This window comes from Perca fluviatilis, chromosome 1 (genome assembly GCF_010015445.1).
Source record: "Perca fluviatilis chromosome 1, GENO_Pfluv_1.0, whole genome shotgun sequence".
In the NCBI taxonomy this organism is placed as follows: Eukaryota; Metazoa; Chordata; class Actinopteri; order Perciformes; family Percidae; genus Perca; species Perca fluviatilis.
This window is the reverse complement of record NC_053112.1, coordinates 42,841,389-42,867,002: the sequence shown is the minus strand read 5'-3', so window position 1 is coordinate 42,867,002 and position 25,614 is coordinate 42,841,389. Positions and strand designations below refer to the sequence as shown.

General features: G+C 43.6%; 1 protein-coding gene across 1 annotated transcript; it reads left to right on the top strand.

Moving 5' to 3' along the window:
• The first annotated feature begins 2,002 nt into the window (after positions 1-2,002).
• LOC120560291 lies at positions 2,003-25,413 on the top strand. Its single transcript, XM_039802652.1, has 15 exons — positions 2,003-2,740; positions 4,701-4,835; positions 6,085-6,213; positions 8,087-8,221; positions 8,360-8,428; positions 8,526-8,620; positions 8,950-9,076; positions 9,165-9,282; positions 9,482-9,558; positions 9,847-9,906; positions 11,723-11,775; positions 23,526-23,711; positions 24,421-24,946; positions 25,090-25,247; positions 25,380-25,413. Exons 2-15 carry the CDS (start codon positions 4,716-4,718, stop codon positions 25,411-25,413), a joined length of 1,887 nt encoding a protein of 628 aa, XP_039658586.1. The 5' UTR covers positions 2,003-2,740; positions 4,701-4,715.
• The last annotated feature ends 201 nt before the right edge of the window (positions 25,414-25,614 follow it).

Below are 25,614 nucleotides of genomic sequence, written 5' to 3'. Positions count from 1 at the left end.
CGGTAGCAGAAAACGAAAGGCCCTATACTTGTCTGTCCATGCTGTATGCAAGTTTTCAACTTGCAAGGCCAGGTTTTTGATCCAAATGGCAGAAAGACCGCCAACACACCAGAAAAACATTAAATTGTCTGTACATCGCTCTGGACTTGTCCGTCACCTTAAAAGTGAAACCAGGTGTAGACCAGCAAGCAATGTTAAACGAGGCCACATAGCAAAAACTGTGAGAAAAGGCATTAGCAGGGTGTATTACAGTCTGTTGCGCTCCACTCCACTGCCTGAAGTAATTGCTGGCAATGTATCCCACAGCTTAAGCAAGAACATTCTCAAGGTAATTGCATCAGAACTGAAAAAAAGCAAGCAGCTTCACAATAATGTTGTTCTTGAACTTACACTCATGCAGGATATTATCAGAGAATGTGACAGCAATCATGTCAACATGCCAGGCTACATTCAAGTCCTGCAGATTAATCCATTTGCTGCACACTTGTACACAGAGGTAGGTGTAAGCATTTTGGTCAACCATCTAAGGAGGAAAAAAAAGGTGGCATTGTACCTCGATGCTACAGGAGGTGTTGTCAGAAAGATACCAGGTGACAACAAAAGGGTTTTTTACTATGCCCTTACCCTGCCTGGAGCAGGCCGAGATGCTCCCCCTCTCCCTGTCTGTGAGCTTCTTTCAAATAACCATTCAGTTCCACCTCTGGCATATTGGCTACTTCAGTTTCTGCATACATTGGCCAAATATACGACCCCGTGTCAATCAAGTTGAGACAGACCTTGTTTGGGCACTAATGCAAAGCCACACTACTGGCATTCAACAGAGAAACTGTGGATGCATATCTGGCAAGAACGTTCACCATAATTATATGGCAGAAAAGGTGGGATGAAATCAAACCCACCACAATACTCCACCTTTGCTCAGCACACGTCATTAAAGCAGTGAGCAACACCATCAGCCGCAGGACGGATGACCCAGGTCTCAGAGAGTTTGTTACATTCGTGTTTGCCGAATTCCGCCAAACTCGTGTCCCTGCCGTCAGGCCAGGACATTTTCAAGCATCTTCTGTACTGTCTTGCTGGCAGAACAAGTGCTTCCAAATGTTCATCAGAGCCTAGCCTTTCTGCAACAGTTGATAGCCAAGGGCAACAACCCAACACTTGAAAATGGGGACATAGACAGCGAGTCACAGAGTGTATGGGAGGAGGAAAGAGCATAAGCGGGCACAGACGATTGTGGGTAGGTCCCCATATAACCAAATGCTTCCAAGAAGCATTTCAAGAAGCACAGCAGCAATAGGCAGAGGCAGAGAGAGGAGATAAGGATGGACATCAGCCCAACCGCTACCATTGTCCTGACATCTTAAAGGTGCTATTGGGTAATTACATGGGGATCTTCCCACTGTGGAGTGGTGCTATGCTTGGCGACCTAAGGCGCTATGCCCAAGACAAGACCCTTGATCCTGATACAACATCTGATGTACAGTCCAGAGACACTAACTGCCATGTAGAAACATGGTTTGGCATTGTCAAACACTCCATCATCAACAAAAAATTTTACGGCCTGCAGAATTTATCAGAAGTATGTACTCCTCTCTAAAAGGGAGGTACATTGAACACATTCTCAGGCATAATCTCCCGAAACAAACTACTCTTAAAACAAACCAAATCGGGACAAAATGTGCCACAGGCTGAAGAGACCTGGCTGAAACGTGAAAACCCATTGTCCAAGTTCAGAAATCCAAATTTTACAATATCCCTCAAACAATTCCAGAACCCAAAAAAAGGTAGCAAAGAAAGGCGCGGGAGAAAAAGAGCCAGCTACCTCCAGAAAAAGCTGAGAAAAGCAATCCATCACAGACAAAACCAAGAACCAATCAGAAAGGCTGGTAAAAGAAAGGGCACAGACAGCAAACAGGAACCAGCTACCTCAGAAAAAATGAGAAAAGCAATTCATCACAGACAAAACCAGAACCAATCAGAAAGGCTGGTAAAAAGAAGGACACAGACAGCAAACAGGAACCAACTACCTCAGAAAAAGATGAGAAAAGCAATCCATCACAGACAAAACCAGAACCAATCAGAAAGGCTGGTAAAAGAAAGGGCACAGACAGCAAACAGGAACCAGCTACCTCAGAAAAAGATGAGAAAAGCAATCCATCACAGACAAAACCAGAACCAATCAGAAAGGATGGTAAAAGAAAGGGCACAGACAGCAAACAGGAACCAGCTACCTCAGAAAAAGATGAGAAAAGCAATCCATCACAGACAAAACCAGAACCAATCAGAAAGGCTGGTAAAAGAAAGGGCACAGACAGCAAACAGGAACCAGCTACCTCAGAAAAAGATGAGAAAAGCAATCCATCACAGACAAAACCAGAACCAATCAGAAAGGCTGGTAAAAGAAAGGACACAGACAGCAAACAGGAAACAACTACCTCAGAAAAAGATGAGAAAAGCACAGTCAAAATTCCTGCTACACAAAATCAGCTGACAGTCACAGTAGACCAGGGGAAAGAATCACGTACACTGGTATGACAACATATCACAAAGTATTATTACAATAATGTTTTTCAACCATTTTGTTGTCATTTAAAAAAGAATTCCTTTACAGACAAAAACACTGTGGGAACAAGGTCAGACTGAACTTGTGGTGTCAGTGATAAAGTCACAGGACCAGTGTTTTACTCTGCGGCATTCTGAATTTCTGACCTTACGCCCACAAGAACTGATCTGTGGTGAGGTAAGTAACTCACATCAGTGTTCTGTTGAGTTCATAGCAATAAATATGAACAAATTACTTCGAACCTTGCAATATCAAAGGGATTCATGTTGTGAATTCAGTTTGTACTTGAACACAATGGCCAACCTGCTGGGCATTCTGTGTATTGCTCCTTTTTTTCTGTTTGTTTTTTTTATCCTTTATCTGTGATGTGTTGTCTCCGCCCTTCTCCTGGGGTTTTTTTCAGAAAGCAGAATTACTGAAACTCTGAGTTTATTAACCCTGAGATGAGGGAAACTGAGATTTAACCTCAGAGTCAGTTACTATGGTAACTTAACCTCTGAGTCAGTTACTATGGTAACTGAGTCTGTGAACCTAACCTGGTCGGGAGCAGGTTTCTTCTCTCTCATTTCCTCATTCATTCATTCATTCATTCAGCCTGTATCAGGCGCATTTTAATGCAGTTTATCTGCATGAATAAAAAAACGTATTGTTAGGCAGATTATAAAACGTTTTTTTCCCAAACATGTCAAGTCCTTTTGTCGACGATCACATTGATGAAAAAGCTGTATTAATTCACACAGAGTTTACGTCGGGAGATGATATTGAGTCCCGACTAAATGTAGCCTATTTTCATTTCCACATTTTTTCACAGTCCATCTGATATGTAGATACCTTATCCGTCCTCCTATCACTATCATCCACCGTCGTGGACATGCTTTAACATCCCAGCAGATTCTTTGTGTCGCATTCCGTTTTTTTACGATCGGCAGTTGTCTTTATTGGTGTGTATACGGATCATACTGTAATAGTAAAGCCAGTGTATGTGAGCCGTCAGAAAAATGGCTCGCTCTAAAATGGTTTTTATATGTTTTTTGTAGTGTTCCCTGGACACAAACCAGCGAGAGACATTAAAAAGAAATAAATGGTTATAGATTATAGTTCTGTTAATTACCATGGTGCTGCAGCCTCAGAATGGGATAAGTAGTATCTTACTTTTTCACTCACAGGATTGCACCCCTATATGAAATTACAGTTTACCAGTAATATTATAAGTTAACTGTGATTAAATATGAAATTAATACACTGTTAATGCTTACGCATTGACACGAGCAGCAATTTTCTCCCACACCAATTGTCTCTCTGTTGCAGCAGCAGCCGCTGTGTTGCTTTTTTAACGAAATGCATGTTCAAACTTGTTGTTTGTGTGCATGAGTATTTCCGCCGACCCGTTTGTTTGTGGTTGTTACCATGGTGAATCATAGAATCATGGCTCCATTCATACTGCCTTTTTATTGTGGTGGTGCACGTGCGTGAAAATACTCTTAGTTGATTGAACCAACTCATATCAGCTTTTCTGGAACCGAAAACTGAGTTTCCCATCTCAGGGTAAATCAACTCAGAGATCAGGGTTAGACTCAGAGTTTGTTAAACCTCCTTCATGGAACGGACCCCTTTGCTTTCTGTCTCTGTTTGTTCCCTCCATTTTGTGTTCTCACCGAATACCTTTTGTCTCAGCCACCTTTGTTAATAGTTTGCACATGTGTTTGCATTTATCATCTGCTCTGTCATTGATTATCAACTTAATTGTTCTGTGTATTTGGGTTATGTGTGAGTTTGTGTGGTGTTTGCTGTGTTGTGCTTCCCAAAGAGTAAGTGTATACAGAGTATTTCTGCGTAAGTGTTATTGAGACACTATTCTGTTCTGAGTAAAGTCTGGATAGATTCAAGCCTTGTTTCACTGGTCATGCATTTGGGCCATCCTTCCTAAAATCATGACGATGAAATCATAATTTAATATTCAAATACATTGATAATGATGAATTAATGAAGTTAAAAGATTGTAAAAAAAAAAAAAGTATTATGAAATTCACAGGTAAAAGAAGTCCCTTTTTCAAAACTTAAAATATGCATGAAGCAAGTGACTAACTTGATCACCTCATATATTAGGGAACTGAACATGTGGTGAATGTCCTTACAGGTCATCGAAGCTTACATGCGAGCTACCCTTAACCAGTACGACCCTGCTCATCGAATCTTTCAAATAGGCCATTACACAAACGGTGTAATTCTTGGAGGTTCAAGCGAGCAAATGAATCGACACCTGATGCGAAAAGTAAGTCTACCGTAATTTGAACGACAACACGTCTTAGGTCGCTATGCTTGGCGACCTAAGGCGCTATGCCCAAGACAAGACCCTTGATCCTGATACAACATCTGATGTACAGTCCAGAGACACTAACTGCCATGTAGAAACATGGTTTGGCATTGTCAAACACTCCATCATCAACAAAAAAAAAAACCTTAGGCCTGCAGAATTTATCAGAAGTATGTACTCCTCTCTAAAAGGGAGGTACATTGAACACATTCTCAGGCATAATCTCCCAGAACAAATACTCTTAAAACAAACCAAATCGGGACAAAATGTGCCACAGGCTGAAGAGACCTGGCTGAAACGTGGAAAACCCATTGTCCAAGTTCAGAAATCCAAATTTTACAATATCCCTCAAACAATTCCAGAACCCAAAAAAAAGGCTAGCAAAAAGAAGGACGCAGGGAGAAAAAAAGAACCAGCTACCTCAGAAAAAGCTGAGAAAAGCAATCCATCACAGACAAAACCAGAACCAATCAGAAAGGCTGGTAAAAGAAAGGGCACAGACAGCAAACAGGAACCAGCTACCTCAGAAAAAAATGAGAAAAGCAATTCATCACAGACAAAACCAGAACCAATCAGAAAGGCTGGTAAAAGAAAGGACACAGACAGCAAACAGGAACCAACTACCTCAGAAAAAGATGAGAAAAGCAATCCATCACAGACAAAACCAGAACCAATCAGAAAGGCTGGTAAAAGAAAGGGCACAGACAGCAAACAGGAACCAGCTACCTCAGAAAAAGATGAGAAAAGCAATCCATCACAGACAAAACCAGAACCAATCAGAAAGGATGGTAAAGAAAGAAGCCAGACAGCAAACAGGAACCAGCTACCTCAGAAAAAGATGAGAAAAGCAATCCATCACAGACAAAACCAGAACCAATCAGAAAGGCTGGTAAAAGAAAGGGCACAGACAGCAAACAGGAACCAGCTACCTCAGAAAAAGATGAGAAAAGCAATCCATCACAGACAAAACCAGAACCAATCAGAAAGGCTGGTAAAAGAAAGGACACAGACAGCAAACAGGAAACAACTACCTCAGAAAAAGATGAGAAAAGCACAGTCAAAATTCCTGCTACACAAAATCAGCTGACAGTCACAGTAGACCAGGGGAAAGAATCACGTACACTGGTATGACAACATATCACAAAGTATTATTACAATAATGTTTTTCAACCATTTTGTTGTCATTTAAAAAAGAATTCCTTTACAGACAAAAACACTGTGGGAACAAGGTCAGACTGAACTTGTGGTGTCAGTGATAAAGTCACAGGACCAGTGTTTTACTCTGCGGCATTCTGAATTTCTGACCTTACGCCCACAAGAACTGATCTGTGGTGAGGTAAGTAACTCACATCAGTGTTCTGTTGAGTTCATAGCAATAAATATGAACAAATTACTCGAACCTTGCAATATCAAAAGGGATTCATGTTGTGAATTCAGTTTGTACTTGAACACAATGGCCAACCTGCTGGGCATTCTGTGTATTGCTCCTTGTTTCTGTTGTTTTGTTTATCCTTTATCTGTGATGTGTTGTCTCCGCCCTTCTCCTGGGGTCCTTTCCAGAAAGCAGAATTACTGAAACTCTGAGTTTATTAACCCTGAGATGAGGGAAACTGAGATTTAACCTCAGAGTCAGTTACTATGGTAACTTAACCTCTGAGTCAGTTACTATGGTAACTGAGTCTGTGAACCTAACCTGGTCGGGAGCAGGTTTCTTCTCTCTCATTTCCTCATTCATTCATTCATTCATTCAGCCTGTATCAGGCGCATTTTAATGCAGTTTATCTGCATGAATAAAAAAACGTATTGTTAGGCAGATTATAAAACGTTTATTTCTCAAACATGTCAAGTCCTTTTGTCGACGATCACATTGATGAAAAAGCTGTATTAATTCACACAGAGTTTACGTCGGGAGATGATATTGAGTCCCGACTAAATGTAGCCTATTTTCATTTCCACATTTTTTCACAGTCCATCTGATATGTAGATACCTTATCCGTCCTCCTATCACTATCATCCACCGTCGTGGACATGCTTTAACATCCCAGCAGATTCTTTGTGTCGCATTCCGTTTTTTTACGATCGGCAGTTGTCTTTATTGGTGTGTATACGGATCATACTGTAATAGTAAAGCCAGTGTATGTGAGCCGTCAGAAAAATGGCTCGCTCTAAAATGGTTTTTATATGTTTTTTGTAGTGTTCCCTGGACACAAACCAGCGAGAGACATTAAAAAGAAATAAATGGTTATAGATTATAGTTCTGTTAATTACCATGGTGCTGCAGCCTCAGAATGGGATAAGTAGTATCTTACTTTTTCACTCACAGGATTGCACCCCTATATGAAATTACAGTTTACCAGTAATATTATAAGTTAACTGTGATTAAATATGAAATTAATACACTGTTAATGCTTACGCATTGACACGAGCAGCAATTTTCTCCCACACCAATTGTCTCTCTGTTGCAGCAGCAGCGCTGTGTTGCTTTTTAACATAAATATGTTTTCAAACTTTTTTGTTTGTTTTTGTGGTTGTTACCATGGTGAATCATAGAATCATGGCTCCATTCATACTGCCTTTTATTGTGGTGGTGCACGTGCGTGAAAATACTCTTAGTTGATTGAACCAACTCATATCAGCTTTTCTGGAACCGAAAACTGAGTTTCCCATCTCAGGGTAAATCAACTCAGAGATCAGGGTTAGACTCAGAGTTTGTTAAACCTCCTTCATGGAACGGACCCCTTTGCTTTCTGTCTCTGTTTGTTCCCTCCATTTTGTGTTCTCACCGAATACCTTTTGTCTCAGCCACCTTTGTTAATAGTTTGCACATGTGTTTGCATTTATCATCTGCTCTGTCATTGATTATCAACTTAATTGTTCTGTGTATTTGGGTTATGTGTGAGATTTGTGTCTTTGTCGTGTGATTTCTGCTTCCAAAGAGTAAGTGTATACAGAGTATTTCTGCGTAAGTGTTATTGAGACACTATTCTGTTCTGAGTAAAGTCTGGATAGATTCAAGCCTTGTTTCACTGGTCATGCATTTGGGCCATCCTTCCTAAAATCATGACGATGAAATCATAATTTAATATTCAAATACATTGATAATGAAAAAAAAAGTCCCTTTTTCAAAACTTAAAATATGCATGAAGCAAGTGACTAACTTGATCACCTCATATATTAGGGAACTGAACATGTGGTGAATGTCCTTACAGGTCATCGAAGCTTACATGCGAGCTACCCTTAACCAGTACGACCCTGCTCATCGAATCTTTCAAATAGGCCATTACACAAACGGTGTAATTCTTGGAGGTTCAAGCGAGCAAATGAATCGACACCTGATGCGAAAAGTAAGTCTACCGTAATTTGAACGACAACACGTCTAGGATTGATGTTTACTGGCAATTTTCCCAGAATAAAAATCCCCCAAAAAACAATAAAATATTGGACATGTTATGCCTCATGCTGTTGTGCTAATTTCTTCACAGGTGAACCTGGATACCTTTGACGCTGCTGTGTCATTTGTTAATGTAAATAACAACCACTGGCGTTTCGTGGTGAGTACAACAACACAAATAATTGCAAAGAACGTTAGCAGAGAATAATTGTTGATTTCGTACTGTGCTTCTGCTTTTTTCTTATGTATTTGCCCAGTACCTTCATGCGCCTTTAAGGACTTTATTTGTGATGGATCCTGCCACTGCAGAACAAGATTTTCACCTCTCCACAACTGCTGTTCAGCGTTACAAGTAAGAAAATAATACCAAATATATCTTAAATGTCCGACTAACAGTGAAGCATAATTTCAATTGTGGGTATAAATAAATTATCCAAAATACAACTGCAAACTGAAATTGATGTGATGTGTCACACTTAAACATAATTTGCAATTCAGTAATAAACCTTGGCAAATGGTTATAGATCTGTAAAGTAGTCAGACATGAGCACAAACTTGGTCATCATCTGGGGACTAATGTTTCAACAGTATCTGGATGATACTCTCAAAATATTTGCATACATGCTAAAGTTCTGAGTTTACACAATATTTGACATTGGTGCATTTCCTTGTGTCTTCCAGCCGCTACTTTCAGATGCGGCAGAACGTCTATGGGAAACAGGTGTGGAGCAGTATAAAGTGGAAAGCTGCAACTACTCCACACCCAGTCCAAAAAGATTCCACAAGCTGCGGAGTCTTTGTGATGCAGGTATTACAGGAAGATTCTGAATACCCCAAAGCATGCTTGACTACACTCTAGTAAGGCATATTATTTAGCATATCATCATGTCTATCAGATGGCTAAAGAGGCAATCAAATCCTTCCCGGCGATACCTTCATTCACCATGAAGACTACAACAAGAGCTATGAGTCGTCTCCGTGCAGAAATGGCAGCGGAATTACTGTCCGCATCTGGTAAATACTTAAAAACATTTATTTAGCTGAATTAGGCAATAGATCTTAATGATAACCCAATTAATTTTAACTGAATGCTGTAATGTAACTGTGAAGCTTCTGCATGCTGGCGCTTTGTTGTTGAGGTTCTCCACTTCAGTAATGCAGTGTGGGAGTAAATTTGAAAGCACTACATAAATTACTGTTATTCTTATCGTAGAGGAAGACTACTGTTCAATGTGTGGCCTGGAAGATGTGCCAAGGGACACAAATATCAACGCTGTTGTAATTGACTGGGTAGGTGCCTCGAATCCAACAACAATTGGAGATTAGAAAGTGGTTGGAATATCCTGTCCTGTTGTTAAGGGAACCAAAGTTACATAAATAGAGGATACATTTGCACCCTCACAAAATTATGTTGTTAATTATGCTAGTTAGTTACTGTGTAAAATATATTATGTGTAAAGAAATTATGTATAAAATGTCAAATCTGTGACAAATTTGTAATTATGTCATTTACATTATGCAACAAAATATCACTTAACCTATATGACAAGTCTAAGTTTAATTTGTTTCTCTTTGTAGACCAAATGTGACTCATGCAGAAGATGGTTCCACGATTTCTGCATTCCTGCAACCGGAATGGTACATCTTCCCGAAGAATTGTTTAAATGTACCCTGTGTGAAAAAAAAAAATAACTAGAACTGTAAGCACTTATGACGGGGTCGCAAGTGTCCCCCGACGACCCGGGGAGGGCGCAAAAGTTGGACCCAAAACATTATGGTGAGGAGGCAAAAGACAGTTAATATTGAGAGGTGTGAGCCGCAAGTACTGCACTACGTTGACGGTGCAAATATTACATTAACATTGATTCAGTAGAAGGGCCAAAACTGGTCTACGATGGCTACAGGGCCCCCTAATGGATGACCTTCATAGAATGTGTCGGGGACCCCCAGAGGGTCATGGCAAAATAAGATCTAAAGTTTTATGTTGGTAGCATTTATTTTCTTATTTTGTTTGAGATATATCAAAGTAGATGTTTTCATAGTTACCTACACAAATTTGTTTGTGCGTAATTTGCGCAAATTTTGTCGAATAAAAAATATATAAAATTAAATTTTGGGGTTTTTGAAAAAAGAAGCTTTGTGCAATGTGTAGGGGGGTTAGCTGAGTTCATCACAAGTGGTTTGAAATGAATAGGTCAAAAGGTCAGGCCGCATAATAGATTCAAAGCATTTATTTACATTAAAAAATATTTAAAAAATTAAAGGATGGGTTTTTTTAAAAAATAAGCTTTGTGCAATGTGTAGGGCGGTTAGCTGAGTTCATCACAAGTGGTTTGACATGAATAGGTTGAAAGGGCAAGCTGCATAATAGATTTTTCGAATGTGTCGAATATCCAACGTCCAATATAAAACCAACTTTACCAAGGCTCCATTTTATTACTAGGATTTTGTTTGTGTACTTCATAATGTGTGTTGCGGGTCCCGCTGTGGAGCAGTGACAGTGTCTCCACATAACGTTATGCAATCAACAGCGCTGCTGCAAATAATCCCCTAACGCAATACATTTTTTCACGTGCATGAAACAAAGTTGAAACATATATTTCTTCAAAATCGCTGATTTACTTATTCAAGTTAATATAAGATGGTGTGGAAATGGCAGTAAAAACGGTCAGGAATGTTAAATTTCTGCACAAATTCCTTTTTCTCATGATTTATAGATAAGGCCCATTATGATGGACCTTTTTCACAGCAGACATTTTGACTTGTCATAGTAGGAAAAGCACAGCTGAAATTGATAACCTTAACGATGGCTCAGTTCCATCAAGTGACCCAGTAAGCTATTTCAGTGAGTCAGCATGCACAATACCAGGACCTCTCCTAAGTGGAATGCAGCTATCAGTAATGGTTTTGAATACACCTGTGCTTTTCCTACTATGACATGTCAACATGTCTGCCATGAAAAGGTCTATAGGGTCACAATGGTTTGTCATTTTTGTTAAAATGGGTTCCCGGGAAAACGTTTTGAGAAGGAATGATTTAATGGGTAGTTCTGACAATTTAACTAGACTGACATCTAACAGCCATACTGGCCCTTTAAAAAAAACAAAACCAAAAAAAAAACTAATCGTTCAGTTTAGTTCAAGTCTAGAAGCATTATTCTGCAATAGTACATCTAGGCCTATCAGTGTCCTAGCTCTTACTTATGAGAGTGCCATTAATGTGTGAATGCACCTGACATAATTACTAAGAACAAATATGACAAATCTAAACAAAATAAGAACTCTCCCATTGTTCTATTTCTAGGCTGGCTATATAAGTGTGTTAAAACTGTGAATTTAACCTGAAATTTGGTGGGTGAATGTTAACCACACAGTATTTACCTGTGCAAAAACATAAATTATAAAAAGTGCCTCCTGTTGACTTCTCTCAACCATTTTCTTCCTGTCACATTTAGATTTGTCCAGATCAGTTATTCAAACACTGTGGGAAAGTGTTCTTCTTTGCCACGTAAGTAATTTAAATGTAATAGTTTGCCATATATGCATAATGTATCTGTTGTCAGTTCATGCTCATTGGTCATTTTCAGTTCTGATATTATTGCACTTGCAAGCTCAAAAATTGTAGTAGGCCATGTGAAGTGCATGATGGTGGACAGTCGCTGCCTTCCTCTGCTCAGTTTCATTCATTCTGTAAGCGTGTGTGTGTGTGTGTGTGTGTGTGTGTGTGTGTGTGTGTGTGTGTGTGTGTGTGTGTGTGTGTGTGTGTGTGTGTGTGTGTGTGTGTGTGTGTGTGTGTGTGTGTGTGTGTGTGTGTGTGTGTGTGTAAGATGAGGAAGGAAAGAACAGGGTGTTTTGATTGATGACCACAGAATTGGATTAAATTAGATAGAATAGTTTTGTTTGTTTAAGCTTACTTCTGAAATAATATTAACCCTTGTGCGCACCCATTTAAAAAAGTAATGTAGAGATCCCTCTCTGAAAAAATGTCCCCCTCCTAAAAGTGCTGCAAAAATATTATTTATGAATATTTTTTCCACTTTTATTGAGTCAGATCTTTTCATCAACTGAAGTCCTGATCATTACTATTATATTTTAATTAATTTCAAAAATAAGTTTATCCTTTTTAATGCCATTTTTGAATATAAAACCAGATTTCCTTGTGAAATAAACACAAAATATTTCCGCCACTGAGTAGTGGGTAGTTTTCTCCTAAGTTTCCCACTTACCAGCAATTTCCACTGGATGCGGAACGTCTCCGGAACGTCGACGGAGTCATTAGGTTTCCATTAAAGTCAATCTGTGTATTTCCACAGACTGCGCAACGTCTGCGTCCCGACTCCGTCCCAGTTCCGTCAGTCCGCAGCCCTCTGCAGCAGATACGCAGAGCTTCTATTTTTGACGGACGACGGAGAGCTCCGCAGCAATTCAGCACACGGCAGATAGTGCAGGACAGGAAGTCGAGCACAGAAACAAAATAAATATCCGGTTAATTTTCAAAATAAAATACACCGTACTCACGTCGGATCATATTTCCCTGAACTACACCTTGAAAACGCAGCTCAGAGTCGTTTCCCCTCTACTCCTCTGGATGGAAACAAACTGTTGTTGGTTTTGTGGTTCTATTCTACCTGAATTCGTGGGTCCATGTGACTACAGCTGTCAGTTACGGCCGCAGCCGTTCCGCAACAAATCCGGACCCGGTGGGGACGGTGGAGCACGCAGCAGACACGCAGCGGAGCCGGTGTTTCGGTTTAACTGGTTTTTGAATTAACTGGTGATATGTGTTGCTGCGGGCTGCACCGCTGCAGTAAACAATTCTGATCAATTCGCCTCTTTTTCACATTGATTTGAAAACATTACGGTAGGAACGGGTTGCTGGGACAGTAGTTTATTTGGATCCGATATACATGAACAAATGAGCCGTTTTTGTTACGAAAATATCACTCGTTGTCTGGCGAGTGTAACGCCGTGTAACCACGGTCTCTGTAAACCACGGACACACCGATTTTTTTTTTTATTATCTAGTGACATTCACGATGTAGTTAAAACGGTGTCCAAACTATAGATAGGCCTATAACAAACAAGCTAACAACAAAGACACCAGCACAAACCTGATATTTCACCTTTCCACACCTGCGCCTAATATCCAAATCGCTACAAAATGGGAGTTTGACAGTCCTGTCCAAATGTGATGAATGAGTAATAGTGTGTAGTGTACACTACCATAGTGATGAGAGTGATGCACGTCCGTAGAATTCAGTATAATCACAATCAACGGGATAGAATTTGTGTCACAAATTAATCTGGCATCAGTCGTTGCTATCGCCACAAACATTACGTGCGAACACCTCAGAAAGTATTGTAACGTCCCTCAATAAGCAGCCGGTGAGACGTTTAGCCAGTTTACTGTCAGTTTTATTATTGACCCGAATACAGGCTACTGTGGGCCGTAGCCAACGCAAAAAAAAACAAGAACAGTTAAGCCAACTCACGTTTTCCCGACCTTCCCCTAGCTTTTTCAGTTAACCCCCCTTTCTCTTCCTGCAGGACACAACAACAGCCACACCCCCCTTAGCTCTCAGCCAACTACAGGTGTACGATCTCCCGCGGCTCACTCTCATAGGAAAATGACCTGTAGAAGGTTCACAACATCTGAACTCAAGTTTACTTCACTGACAGGCGGAAATCTCAGTGTTTAACTCAACATCTCTAATCTGTATCTGACCAGTGATACTCTTTAACATTTGACTTTAACATTAATCTGAAGGATTAACACAGTCCGTTACACTACCCCCCCTTTTCAAAGTCCCTCGCCCCCGAGGGGGCAAACAAAGTCTCTCAGGTGAATGGGTGGCCTGCGGTTCCTCCGCGGCCGTGAGCAACCTGGGGCAGGGACAGAAGGAGACGAGGGGGGGGCTGGTGGAGCCAGAGGGAAAGGGGGCAAAAGTCCATTCTGTGGGGGGTCAGAGGGGGAATTCAAGTCACCAGGGAGGGCATGAGGAGGGTGCTGAGGTATTGCGTTATCGAGGTTTCCCGTGCGGGGGGGGGGGGAGGAACTTTACGTGCCTCTTGGCGGCAGCTGGACCTTGTATACCACTTCACCCAGTCTCTCCAGAATCCTTCAAGGACCGACCCATACACTGTCCAGCTTCGGGCATCTGCCTTTTTTTCTCTGTGGACTGTACACCCAGACCAACTCCCCGGCTTCAAAGTGACGCCCTCTGGTATGCACGTCGTAGTTCCGCTTCTGTTTTGCCCCTGCCAACTGCAGCTTGTCTCTGGTGAACTCATTAGCTGACTCCAAGCGGTCCTGGAGCTTCCTGGCATAGTCGGGCCCCGGCGGGACTCCCGGGTCATCAGGAGGTCTTCCAACCATCATCACAGCCGGAGTCCTGATCTCCCTTCCTAGCATTAGAAGGGCAGGGGAGCAGGAGGTGGAGTCCTGTGTAGCAGAGCGACACGCCATCAGCACGAGGGCCACATGGTTGTCCCAGTCCCGTTGATGTTTAGCCGTCACTATGGCCAGCTGCTGCGCCAATGTGCGGTTAAATCTCTCGACCAGTCCATCACTCTGCGGGTGAAGGGGTGTGGTACGGGTCTTGTGGGAGCCAAGCTTTTCACACATGACTGCAAACACACGGGACTCAAAGTTCCTGCCTTGGTCAGTGTGAATGACCTCGGGCACCCCAAATCTGCTGAACATTCCTCCCACCAACGCGTCCACCACTGTCTCGGCCTCCTGGTCTGGAATACAGTACGCCTCAGGCCACTTAGTGAAATAGTCCATGGCAGTGAGGATATAGCGGTTACCTTTCTCCGTACGAGGGAACGGACCGAGAACATCAATCCCCACTCTCTCCATAGGACAGCCTGTTGGGAACTGTTGGAGCTGGGCGTGAGACCTGTCTGTGGGGCCTTTGCGTGCCGTGCAGCTGTCACAGCGGCGGCAGTAGTCTTCCACATCGCGTTTATGCTGGCCCCAGTAGAATCCTTGACGGAGGCGGCGCAGCGTCTTTCCGACCCCAAAGTGGCCAGACCCAGGAGCCCCATGTACCGCCTGAAGCACCCTCTCCCGCAGGCTCCTTGGCACCACCACCTGCCACTGAGTCTCACCCACAGCTGGTTCTTTCCAACCCCGTTGTAGCACTCCGTCACACAGACGTAGTGCATCAAACATCGACCAAAGTCCCTTTGTAGCTAGAGAACACATGCTGACCTCCTCCCATGTGGGTCGGCGCTGCATTGTCACCCATGTGAGCACCGGCCTGATGTCATTGTCCTCCTCCTGCTTGCGCCCCCACTCCGCCACCTCCACAGTTGTCAGTCCTTGGCCTACTGCTGGCCCCACTGGGCCCCCTGCTGCACATTTCACCTCTGTTCGAAGCGGCTCGCCCTCCAAGGTCTCTCTCTTCTCACAGTAGCGGCAGCCATCAACGATGCAGGGCCGGCGGGACAGTGCATCTGCATTCCCATGTTGTGTCCCTGGTCTGTAGACCACAGTGAAGTCATACGCCTGTAGTTCCTCAATCCAGCGTGCCAGCTTGCCCTCCGGCTCTTTGAAGGACATGAGCCACTGCAGAGCCGAGTGATCAGTCCTGACCGTGAAATGGAGACCCCCAAGGTAATATTTAAAGTGCCGGATGGCGCTGACCACGGCGAGTAGCTCCCGTCTGGTGACACAGTAGCGACGTTCAGCATTGTTAAATGTCTTACTGTGATAGGCTACCACCCTCTCTCCGTCAGGTGTAACCTGGGCAAGCACCGCCCCTGCACCAACACTACTGGCGTCAGTGTCGAGGATGAAAGGCAGGGATGGGTCAGGTGGGGACAGAACTGGGGCCTCCACGAGAGCTCCTTTTTAGAGAGGAGAATGCTGTGTGGCACTCCTCTGTCCACAGGAACGTCTCCCCCTTCCGCGGCAGCGGCGAAACAGGGGTGCGCACATACAGGAGAACCCCTTTACAAACCTCCTGTAGTAGGAGCACAGCCCCAGAAAGCTCTCAAGGTCACGTAAGGTGTTGGGAATGGGCCAGTCCTTCACAGCTTGCACCTTGTCGTCCATGGTGCCAACGCCGCCACCTCCAAGCCTGTGACCCAAAAACACAACCTCCCTTCTCATAAAGCAGCATTTCTGTGGGTGTAGCTTTAACCCTGCAGCCGCCACTCTCTCCAGCACCCTCTTGAGGGCTCCGAGAGCTGACCCAAAGGAGTCACCATGGACAAGGATGTCATCCAGATAGACAACACACTCTTGGCGGGAGATGTCAGCGAGCACCCTGTCCATCAGTCTCTCAAACGTAGCGGGGGCATTGCAGAGGCCGAATGGAAGTACCTTAAATTGCCACAGGCCCCGGCTGGTGATGAAAGCGGTTTTGGGTCTGGCTTCTACGGCGAGGGGGACCTGCCAGTACCCGCTGCGCATATCCAAAGAAGAGAACCAGGAGGACCCCGCCACTGTGTCCAGGGCCTCGTCGATGCGCGGGAGCGGGTAGGGGTCTTTTTTTGTGACTTTGTTGAGGGGCCTGAAATCCACACAGAACCGCCAGTCAACGTTCGACTTTTTAGGGACCATGACAACTGGTGAGGCCCGCCCATGAGCTGGTGGAAGGCTCGACAAGTCCAGCGCGTTGCATCTCCCCCAAAGCTTTGTCAGCCGCTTCCTGCCTGGCCAGGGGGAGACGTCGAGGTCTCATCCTGATGGGCGGTGGGCAACTGTGGCGATGCGTGCTGGATAAGACCTGTCCTGCCCACATCGTCCTCTGACAGGGAGAAACAGTCTTTAAACTCCAGTAGGAGTTGCCACAGCCGATCCTGTTCACTGACAGTCAGTCCATCACAGTTTTTCTGCCAGACGTCCTTCACAGCCAGGACTCTATCTCCTCCACCAGACAGTGTGGCGGCGGCAGGATGCGGGGTCGGACCAGCGGCCGGTGGAATGAGGGTTGGAGTAGGCGGCGTGTCGGTGAGGGTGGAGCCGACAGCTGTGGTCACTGGTCGCATAAGTGGGTCAGTGGCAGGTGTGGTTGGGGAGGGGTGGTGGTGGTTGGTCGTGGCAGTGGAGCAGGCAGCCATGTCCATTCCTGTCTCAGCTATCAGCACAGATAGATGAGTGTTCCTCTTTTGGTGTTAATGACACAGTCCAATGAGCCCAGAACATCCAGCCCCAGTATGCAGTCCTCCAGGTCCGCGACCCACACTGGACAGCGAACAGTCTTTTTCCCCAACCCCAGAGTCACTAGTGCCTCTCCCATCATGGGAGCCCGCTCTCCGGTGACAGTCTGCAGTTTCACTGCGGTGGGGATAACTGGTGTCCCGTTCCTCACCACATCTGGTTTTACCAAGGTTGCAGAGGAGCCTGTGTCCACCAGTGCAGAGCAGCGTATTCCCCCAACAGTCACCAGGGCATACCAGCAGTCTCCTACCCAGGTTCGGCCCAGCATCACCAGTCGCTCCACTGGGCCATCCACACTGTTTGTTGGTTGCAGCGTCCCCACCTGATCACGCTGCATTGTCTCCCTGCCTGTGCGGGGTCGGGACACTGTCCCGGGGATCCGCCTTGTCCCGACCAGCTGCGTTATTTCCTCCACCCACGCGGGTGTGGCTGTGTCCGACTCTGTCCCACTCACAGCTCTCACCTTCGGTACACACTCTGCCGGGCACAGCATCTCCCTCTCTGAAGCAAGCTCCAAAGCCTCCAGGAGGGACTTGGGGTGAGCCAGCAGCGTTTGGAACCGCAGCTCTGTCGGCAGCAGCGCCTGGAGAAAATGATCCCGGGCTAATTCACTCTGAATGGCGGGGGGCATGTGGGCATAGGCGCGGTGAACCAGCCTCTCAATGTCATTGGCCAGATCCCTCAGAGACTCCCCTGGTCGTCGCTGTCTGCTGCACAGCTCTGAGCGGAGTAGGCTAGCCGCAGAACATTGTCCAAACCTCCTCTTTAAGGCTCCCACCAACGCATCATAGTCACTTCTATCCTGAGGGCTTAGTAGCAGCAGGCTTGAAAGAGCGTCCCCAGTAAGGCACATTGCTAGTTGGAGGGCTTTAACTTCTATGGACCACTTGCCTGCATGAGCCAACAGTTCAAATTGAGCATGAAATGCCTCCCAGTCAGTCCTGCCATCGTATCTGGGAGTCTTAATTGAGGGTGGCCCGACAGCTGTGACTTCGACTGCTGCTGTTCCCACACGGCCGACCCATCCAACGTCGGTGCGGCCAAAACCGGCGTCTGCCGCCATTTTCAGAGTCATATCCCTCACCCGCTCTCTGTGTCCAGCGTGCTCCGCCGCTCTCCAAGCCCCGGCAGAGGTATCATAATCCCGCTCATCAGCTCCCTCCTCCAGCTTGATATTTGGGTTTTTTCCGTGCAGCATTTCCTCACCGTGTAGTGGTCCCAGCGTCAGCTTTCCGTTAGCCCGATGTGGGGAGAAAAAGAAAAACACTGCGGCCGTCGGAAGCCTCGCGGCGACGAGTCTATTCGTCTTTTAACTTCTGACACCAGTGTAACGTCCCTAAATAAGCAGCCGGCGAGACGTTTAGCCAGTTTACTGTCAGTTTTATTATTGACCCGAATACAGGCTACTGTGGGCTGTAGCCAACGCAAAAAAAAACAAGAACAGTTAAGCCAACTCACGTTTTCCCGACCTTCCCCTAGCTTTTTCAGTTAACCCCCCTTTCTCTTCCTGCAGGACACAACAACAGCCACACCCCCCTTAGCTCTCAGCCAACTACAGGTGTACGATCTCCCGCGGCTCACTCTCATAGGAAAATGACCTGTAGAAGGTTCACAACATCTGAACTCAAGTTTACTTCACTGACAGGCGGAAATCTCAGTGTTTAACTCAACATCTCTAATCTGTATCTGAACAGTGATACTCTTTAACATTTGACATTAACATTTAACATTAATCTGAAGGATTAACACAGTCCGTTACAGTATGTTTCACTTATCCCTGTATGAAAGAATCTCAAATCAACTTGAAGTCAGATTAATAACGGAATGATAGGCTACAAATATTACACTGATAACGGAAAAGTTTTGGAAAACCCACTGACGTTTGCAGTAGCCAATTGTGAACAGGCATCGACACAGCCACCTACATTTTCAGTCTTCGTTCTTGCAGCGGCATCACAAGTTAATTCAATAACAGAACAACATGGATTAAGTGTATTGAGATCTGTTAATATTTAAATACAGCCTGTAAGTAAATAAACTACATTTGAGGTGTTTACAGCCAGCTGAACGCAGCGTGGAGACAGCTGTCATCTGTGGCAAAATGTGATCCGCTCGATTAACTTGTGATACATAGGCATTTAAGAAATTTAATTATATTTCTGTAGGCTACGTAGATGTGTTATGTTAAGCTACAGCCTCTTCACAACCACATTTTTTAATATTCATTATGCCTGTATTAAAACTTTATTCCGTTTTGGGGGTAAAAAATTAAACACGTCAGTCTTGCGCAAACGTGATCATTTATCATTGTTATTAATGTGTAGGTCTATCTCAGCACAAACGATCTCTTCAACCTGGGCCGCAAGTCAACTGATTATAGTTGTTTAATTTCATTAGACCCATATTAGGAATCTGAAACAGCAACATCTAATGTTATCTACTCTCTCGAGTAGCCTACATCAAAGTTTTGTAATCATATACCATAATGACCATTTTGTGTCGTCAAAGTAGGCCAACACATTATGTGTGGGATAAATAAAAGTCAAACTGTGAGAAAATAAGCTTCATATGTTTTTCACTTCAAATCACTAGACTTTTGCTGTAACTCACTTCGTAACTTAACCGAGACATAACAATAAGTCGCCCGAGAGAAAACGAGGATCAGCACTTTGCTACAAAACATTCAATGGCCATATGGTCATAACAATACTGTGGCTACCATTAGACAACAAGCGCGATTCTGGGTCGACACAGACATAAATTAAACACAACTATAATCAGTTGACGCATGTTTCATTTTTTACCCCCAAAACAGAATAAAGTGTTAAGTGTCATGCCAGTTTGTTGTACATCAGTTAGTTTTCGGTATGTGAGGCAAATATGAACTATACTTTACAGTTTCTAGGTTTGCATTTGCCCATGTTAAATTGTGATATCACCAGTTGACATGGGCGTATATTTCTCTCATATGTTAACCTGTGTTAATTTAGAGTAAAAGTCCAATATATGGATCAAAATCACAAAACCAATTCAGCGGTGTGTAGTGTAGTGGTATAGATCATGTGTAAGTTAGTCTGTCAACCTTTTTTGTCCATGACATCCAAGGTTCGAATCCCAGCTAGATCCCAGCGTTTTCTAGTTTTTTTTTTTTTTTTTTTCCGTTCATACAGTATGTGTCGTATTTGTGTGGATAATGCTTAAACGGACATGTATGTGTAGGTGCTACTGCATTTGAGTTTTCTGACTCTAGTAGTATAAGAAAACAGCCTTTAAAGATTACAAATTCCCACACATTTTGCATGACATTATGTGATAGGGTAAAAATAAATAACAGATTAACATGAAACTTCCCCAGCTAATTACTTACATTAAGACATATTTTTTTCCTACTATATATCATATCCCAGTTTGCTTACATTTTAGATACAGTGTTGTTTTAATGGTGAAGTGTTTACTTTAAATTCACAAGTCGATCTGGGTGTCTCCGTGGCTTGCAGTAAGATCGAGACAGTCGCTTGACAACGGATGATATTTCGCAACGACAACGGCTAGTGTTTGCATGAATGTCTGTCGGGACCAGAATTAATGCTCAGCAACTCGTTTCTATCGTCAAGTTTCACAAGACACCGACAAATTAATGTAAAATAGAGGCGAAGCTGTAAGGATGTTTATTTCCTGGTTAGTCGGGAATGGGTCCTGAAAGGCCACGCCTACACCACATCTGCCTCTATCACCAGTTAATTCAAAAACCGGTTAAACCGAAACACCGGTCCGCAGCTGTTACGCATCCAGTGGAAATCCCCGGTTAGTGATGTTAAGTTGAACCACTTCAAAGAAGGCTAAGAGTTGAATTTGATTTTAGATTATTAGACCTACAGTTTACATTTTATTTTGTTTAGTGGGCTTTGTTTACATGGGAGGCCTACCAGTTTCCTCAAACCAATCAAATGAAATGATGAAGTACAAGCCATTTTACATGTGGGAAACACTATTGTCTCCTGTGTATTGTATTGAAATGGATTACTTTCAATGGATTAGGACAAGGAGGAGGGTAATCAAAGCTAGAGTGCAGCAGCATTGAATGACCCTTGCCATGGAGGCTGTGGACCAGGCAGATCAGGCTGTGGACCAGGCAGTGCTAGCGGTGGACCAGGAAGATCAGGCAGTGGACCAGGCATCGCAGACAGTGGATCCGTATGTGCAGGTTGAGGAATATATGGAGAACAATGCTGATGAGGCTATAAATATGCAGTTGGACTTTGACAGTGATGTTGATGACATGTGTAGTGACTGTGATGAAGATCCTGCCTGTGATTTTACTGAAGAGGAACCCCACTCTGATGCGAAGAGGAAACTAGCTGAATGGGCAGCTAACTGTCAGGTGTCTCATTCTGCACTGTCAGAGTTACTAGCAATACTCTTGGAGCTGGGTCTGGATGTACCCAAGGATCCCAGAACTGTCCTCGGTACAGTGAAAGATTGTACGGTCAAAGAGATGGGACAGGGAAGTTACTATCACTTTGGGCTTGCAAGTGCGATACTGTCAGAACTGAAAATGACAAGTGAGCATGAACTGACAACAGACACATTGACTGTTCGTGTGAATGTTGATGGGATGCCTCTTTCAAGGAGCTCTAATATACAGCTGTGGCCTATTTTAGGTAAAATAGTTGAACTACCAAAAGCAAAAGTGTTTATCATAGGTGTATATGCAGGTCCCTGTAAACCTGAATCTGTGAACAACTACATGCGTGATTTTATTGAAGATGTAAAAGCCATCACAACAACTGGTGTAATGTTAAGTGGGAAACGGTACAATGTCGCACTTCCAGATGCTTTTATTTGTGACACTCCAGCAAGAGCTTTTTTAAAATGTATCCAAGGTCATGGTGGCTATAGTTCTTGTGAGCGTTGCACACAGTATGGCATTTATGTTGACAATAGAGTCGTGTTTCCAGACATGGATTCCAGCCTGAGGACAGACACTCAGTTTGAACAAATGTCTGAAGAAGACCACCATCACTCTAAATCACCTCTCCAGGGGCTAGGCATTGGTATGGTTTCTGCTTTTCCTTTAGACTACATGCATTTAATTTGCTTGGGCATTGTGCGTAAATTGATTGCTCTGTGGTTTAAGGGGCCATTACAATGTCGGGTTCCATCTTCTGTCCTTTCCGCCATCTCTGATCACTTGAGACTGTGTAGACAAAGCTTACCCCAGAGCTTCTCCAGAAAACCAAGATCTTTGTCTGAGTACAGCCAGTGGAAGGCTACAGAATTCAGGCAGTTCTTATTATATACAGGGCCAGTTGTGCTTTTTCAAAGATTGCCCAATCAACATTACAAAAACTTCCTGGTTTTGTCATGTGCCATGAGAATACTTCTGTCTCCTCTGTGTAGAGAGTTCTGTGGTTTTGCCAGAAAATTGTTAAGATTCTTTGTTACCAACTTTGCTAAGATATATGGGACTAAATTTCTGGTTAACAATACACACCGTCTTATACATTTAGCAGATGATGCTGAAAAATATGGCCCTCTGGATTCAGTTTCATGTTTTCCTTTTGAGAATTATTTGGGACAGTTGAAAAAAATGGTGAGAAGACCACAGGGTCCTGTGCAACAGATTGTCAGACGTGTCTATGAAAGGCAATTATTTTCTCACATGTCGAAAGACATGCCTGAAGGTGTTGAACTGAAACAGCCCCATGCATCTGGACCACTGCCAACAGATTTTTCCATGCCTCAGGGTGTTCAATATAAGATGTATAAACTCAAAGACACAATCATCTCAAACTCCAGTGGTTCCAATTGTTTTGAACTGGGGGGCAGAGTTGCAATTGTGAGGAATATTGTGCATTCCACTGCAGAAACACATGTAGTGTATGAACTTTTTGAGACAGGGGCATGTTTTTTCAACTACCCCATTGATTCGACATGTCTTGAGTTTGTTTACTATCAAAACTGTCTGGTCAGCTTGCCAGTGCTCCAGTAACAGACTTCACAAAACCACTGCTGTTATTGCCTCTTCAGAAAATGTTTGTGGCTTTGCCTCAGCTACACAGCACATAACATGATGACCTTTGCAGGATGCCCTCATTCAATGTGGTGGAGTTTGTGGATGAAATTGACCCTGATGGCTGCAAGAAGGTGGACATCATTCCAACAACATGGTTCGAGGGCGGCACGGAAAATTATGCTGGTGGCCACCAGGCCACATTGCTCTACGAACGCTGTGAAAGAGGGCACACCACCAGCTCAAAACTGGATTCTGTGTAATGTGCGTTGATGGGAATGCGAAGGTAACTTTAATTTTCCTTATTAACTAGTGCTCTATTTCCTTTACTTACTTTAAAGCCCCTGTGATCCCCAACTCAGTCTTTTTGTGTTGATTTTTCTACCAAGGTTCTCTGAGCTAATTGGTCAAGGGCTGGTGCCCGCACATCATCATTCCAAACAAGCAGGATCACACCAAACTTGATTAATTCAGTTAAATTGATTTTAGTCCTCACATATGTGATAGTTGTAGGTGTGCTCTTGTTTGGTTGGATACATGCAACCACTATTATCCCTCTGCAGATTAGACATCTGCTTCATATTATGTATACTGTATGTGCATGCATTTTTCAATTAATACTGCTACATACAGATGTGCGACCGCGATCTTCGGCAGCTCATGTCTGTGTGACAGCAGAGGAAGAGGAAGACTAACTTGTTTAAAAGCCGTCACACTCTTCAAGTCAAATTCCTGACCATGACTTTGCATTTGTCATTGTATTTTACAGCTACTTATCGCGGAGGCGCCAGGGTAAAGCTACCGCAAGCGCTGTATACAAGCGGAGCTATCGACGTCAGACCGTACATACATCAGCATGGCTTATAGAGAAAGTGTGTGTTTGTGGGTAACGCTGCGTAAAAAGTAATTTCCATAATATAGAGGCAGTAGGTATGGTTTACCTTATATCTTCATTTTAACTTCTCTAGGACAAGGTCAAAACTCTTCCAGAGTCAGAGCAAGCAACTAGAATCAAGAGAGCATTCTGATTCAGAGGACGAACTTCCACCCACTCCCCCAGAAAAACTCCTTTGGCCAGCAGCAAATAAAATGACCAGCCGGATCACCATCCCCACTGCCCAGCGAGTCGCCAGTTCCACTGTCCAGCAGATCACCAGCCCCACTGCCCAGCGAATCGCCAGTTCCACTGTCCAGCAGATCGCCAGCCCCACTGCCCAGCGAGTCGCCAGTTCCACTGTCCAGCAGATCGCCAGCCCCACTGTCCAGAGGTTTGCAAGCCCCAGTTGTGAAGCAATGTTCTCTAAACTTCTTACAATTGTAGAAGAAATTAAGGAGACCCAGAAGGTTCATGGTAAGATGCTAAATGTCCTGCTGAAGAAGCAAGATACATCAGTGATGGAGGTTCCTGATGGTGTGGTCTTCCCGCTACAAACTCAAGCAGATGTTGAGGCGCTTGAGGAGCGACTGGGGGACCGCAGTCTAATGTCTGCTGTTGTAAGTTTTTTTTATTTTTAACTTTTTTTTTCAAATTGATTAGCCTACAAAATAAAATATGTATTACATTACAGTAAATTACACAAAGGCTACAACTTCAGTTAATGTAAGCCTGTTTTTCTCCTTTTGGCTCTCATCCCTAGGTTGCCATGGTTGCAGATATAGGGGGCACAAATGTAGATGATGCAACGAGGCGAATGATGAAATGCATACTGTCAAATGAGCTGGCATTGGACTATAACATGTTTGGCCGGCCACGGGAAAAAAGAAGTTTAAGGACTTTTCACACGTGTTGGTGTTGGTAAGTAAATTTAGAGAAGTTCTTCAACTAATGAAAATCATTTGTTGAACATTCCATCTGCAGGGATTAAAGTTCTCAGTTACCCTGAAAAATGAGAGAAAAAAAATTACAATGTGCGCTTTTGTTGTGCAGGGCTCGACAGTTCAAGTGTTTCACTCGTATTTGAGACTAAAAATAGATGTGTGCGAACTATAAAATGTATTTAGGGGCACGTGTGCGAATAAAAAGTGTAATATAATTCAGCTGAAGCAGATTATATTTTCGCCGGGCGCATTTCCTCTGCTGCAGTGCCCCTAGAACCAAGGAGTCAAGGGCCGCAGTTTTTTTTTTTTTTTTTTAATATAACCTTTGTAAAAAGCATCTGTCT

Bases quoted from the DNA above. Each gene is read 5' to 3' on its own strand.
- LOC120560291 (XM_039802652.1), top strand. From the start codon at position 4,716: ATGCGAGCTACCCTTAACCAGTACGACCCTGCTCATCGAATCTTTCAA. The intron at 8,621-8,949 runs GTAAGAAAATAA...TGTGTCTTCCAG, and splicing joins ACTGCTGTTCAGCGTTACAA to CCGCTACTTTCAGATGCGGC. The intron at 11,776-23,525 runs GTAAGTAATTTA...TGACCTTTGCAG, and splicing joins AAAGTGTTCTTCTTTGCCAC to GATGCCCTCATTCAATGTGG.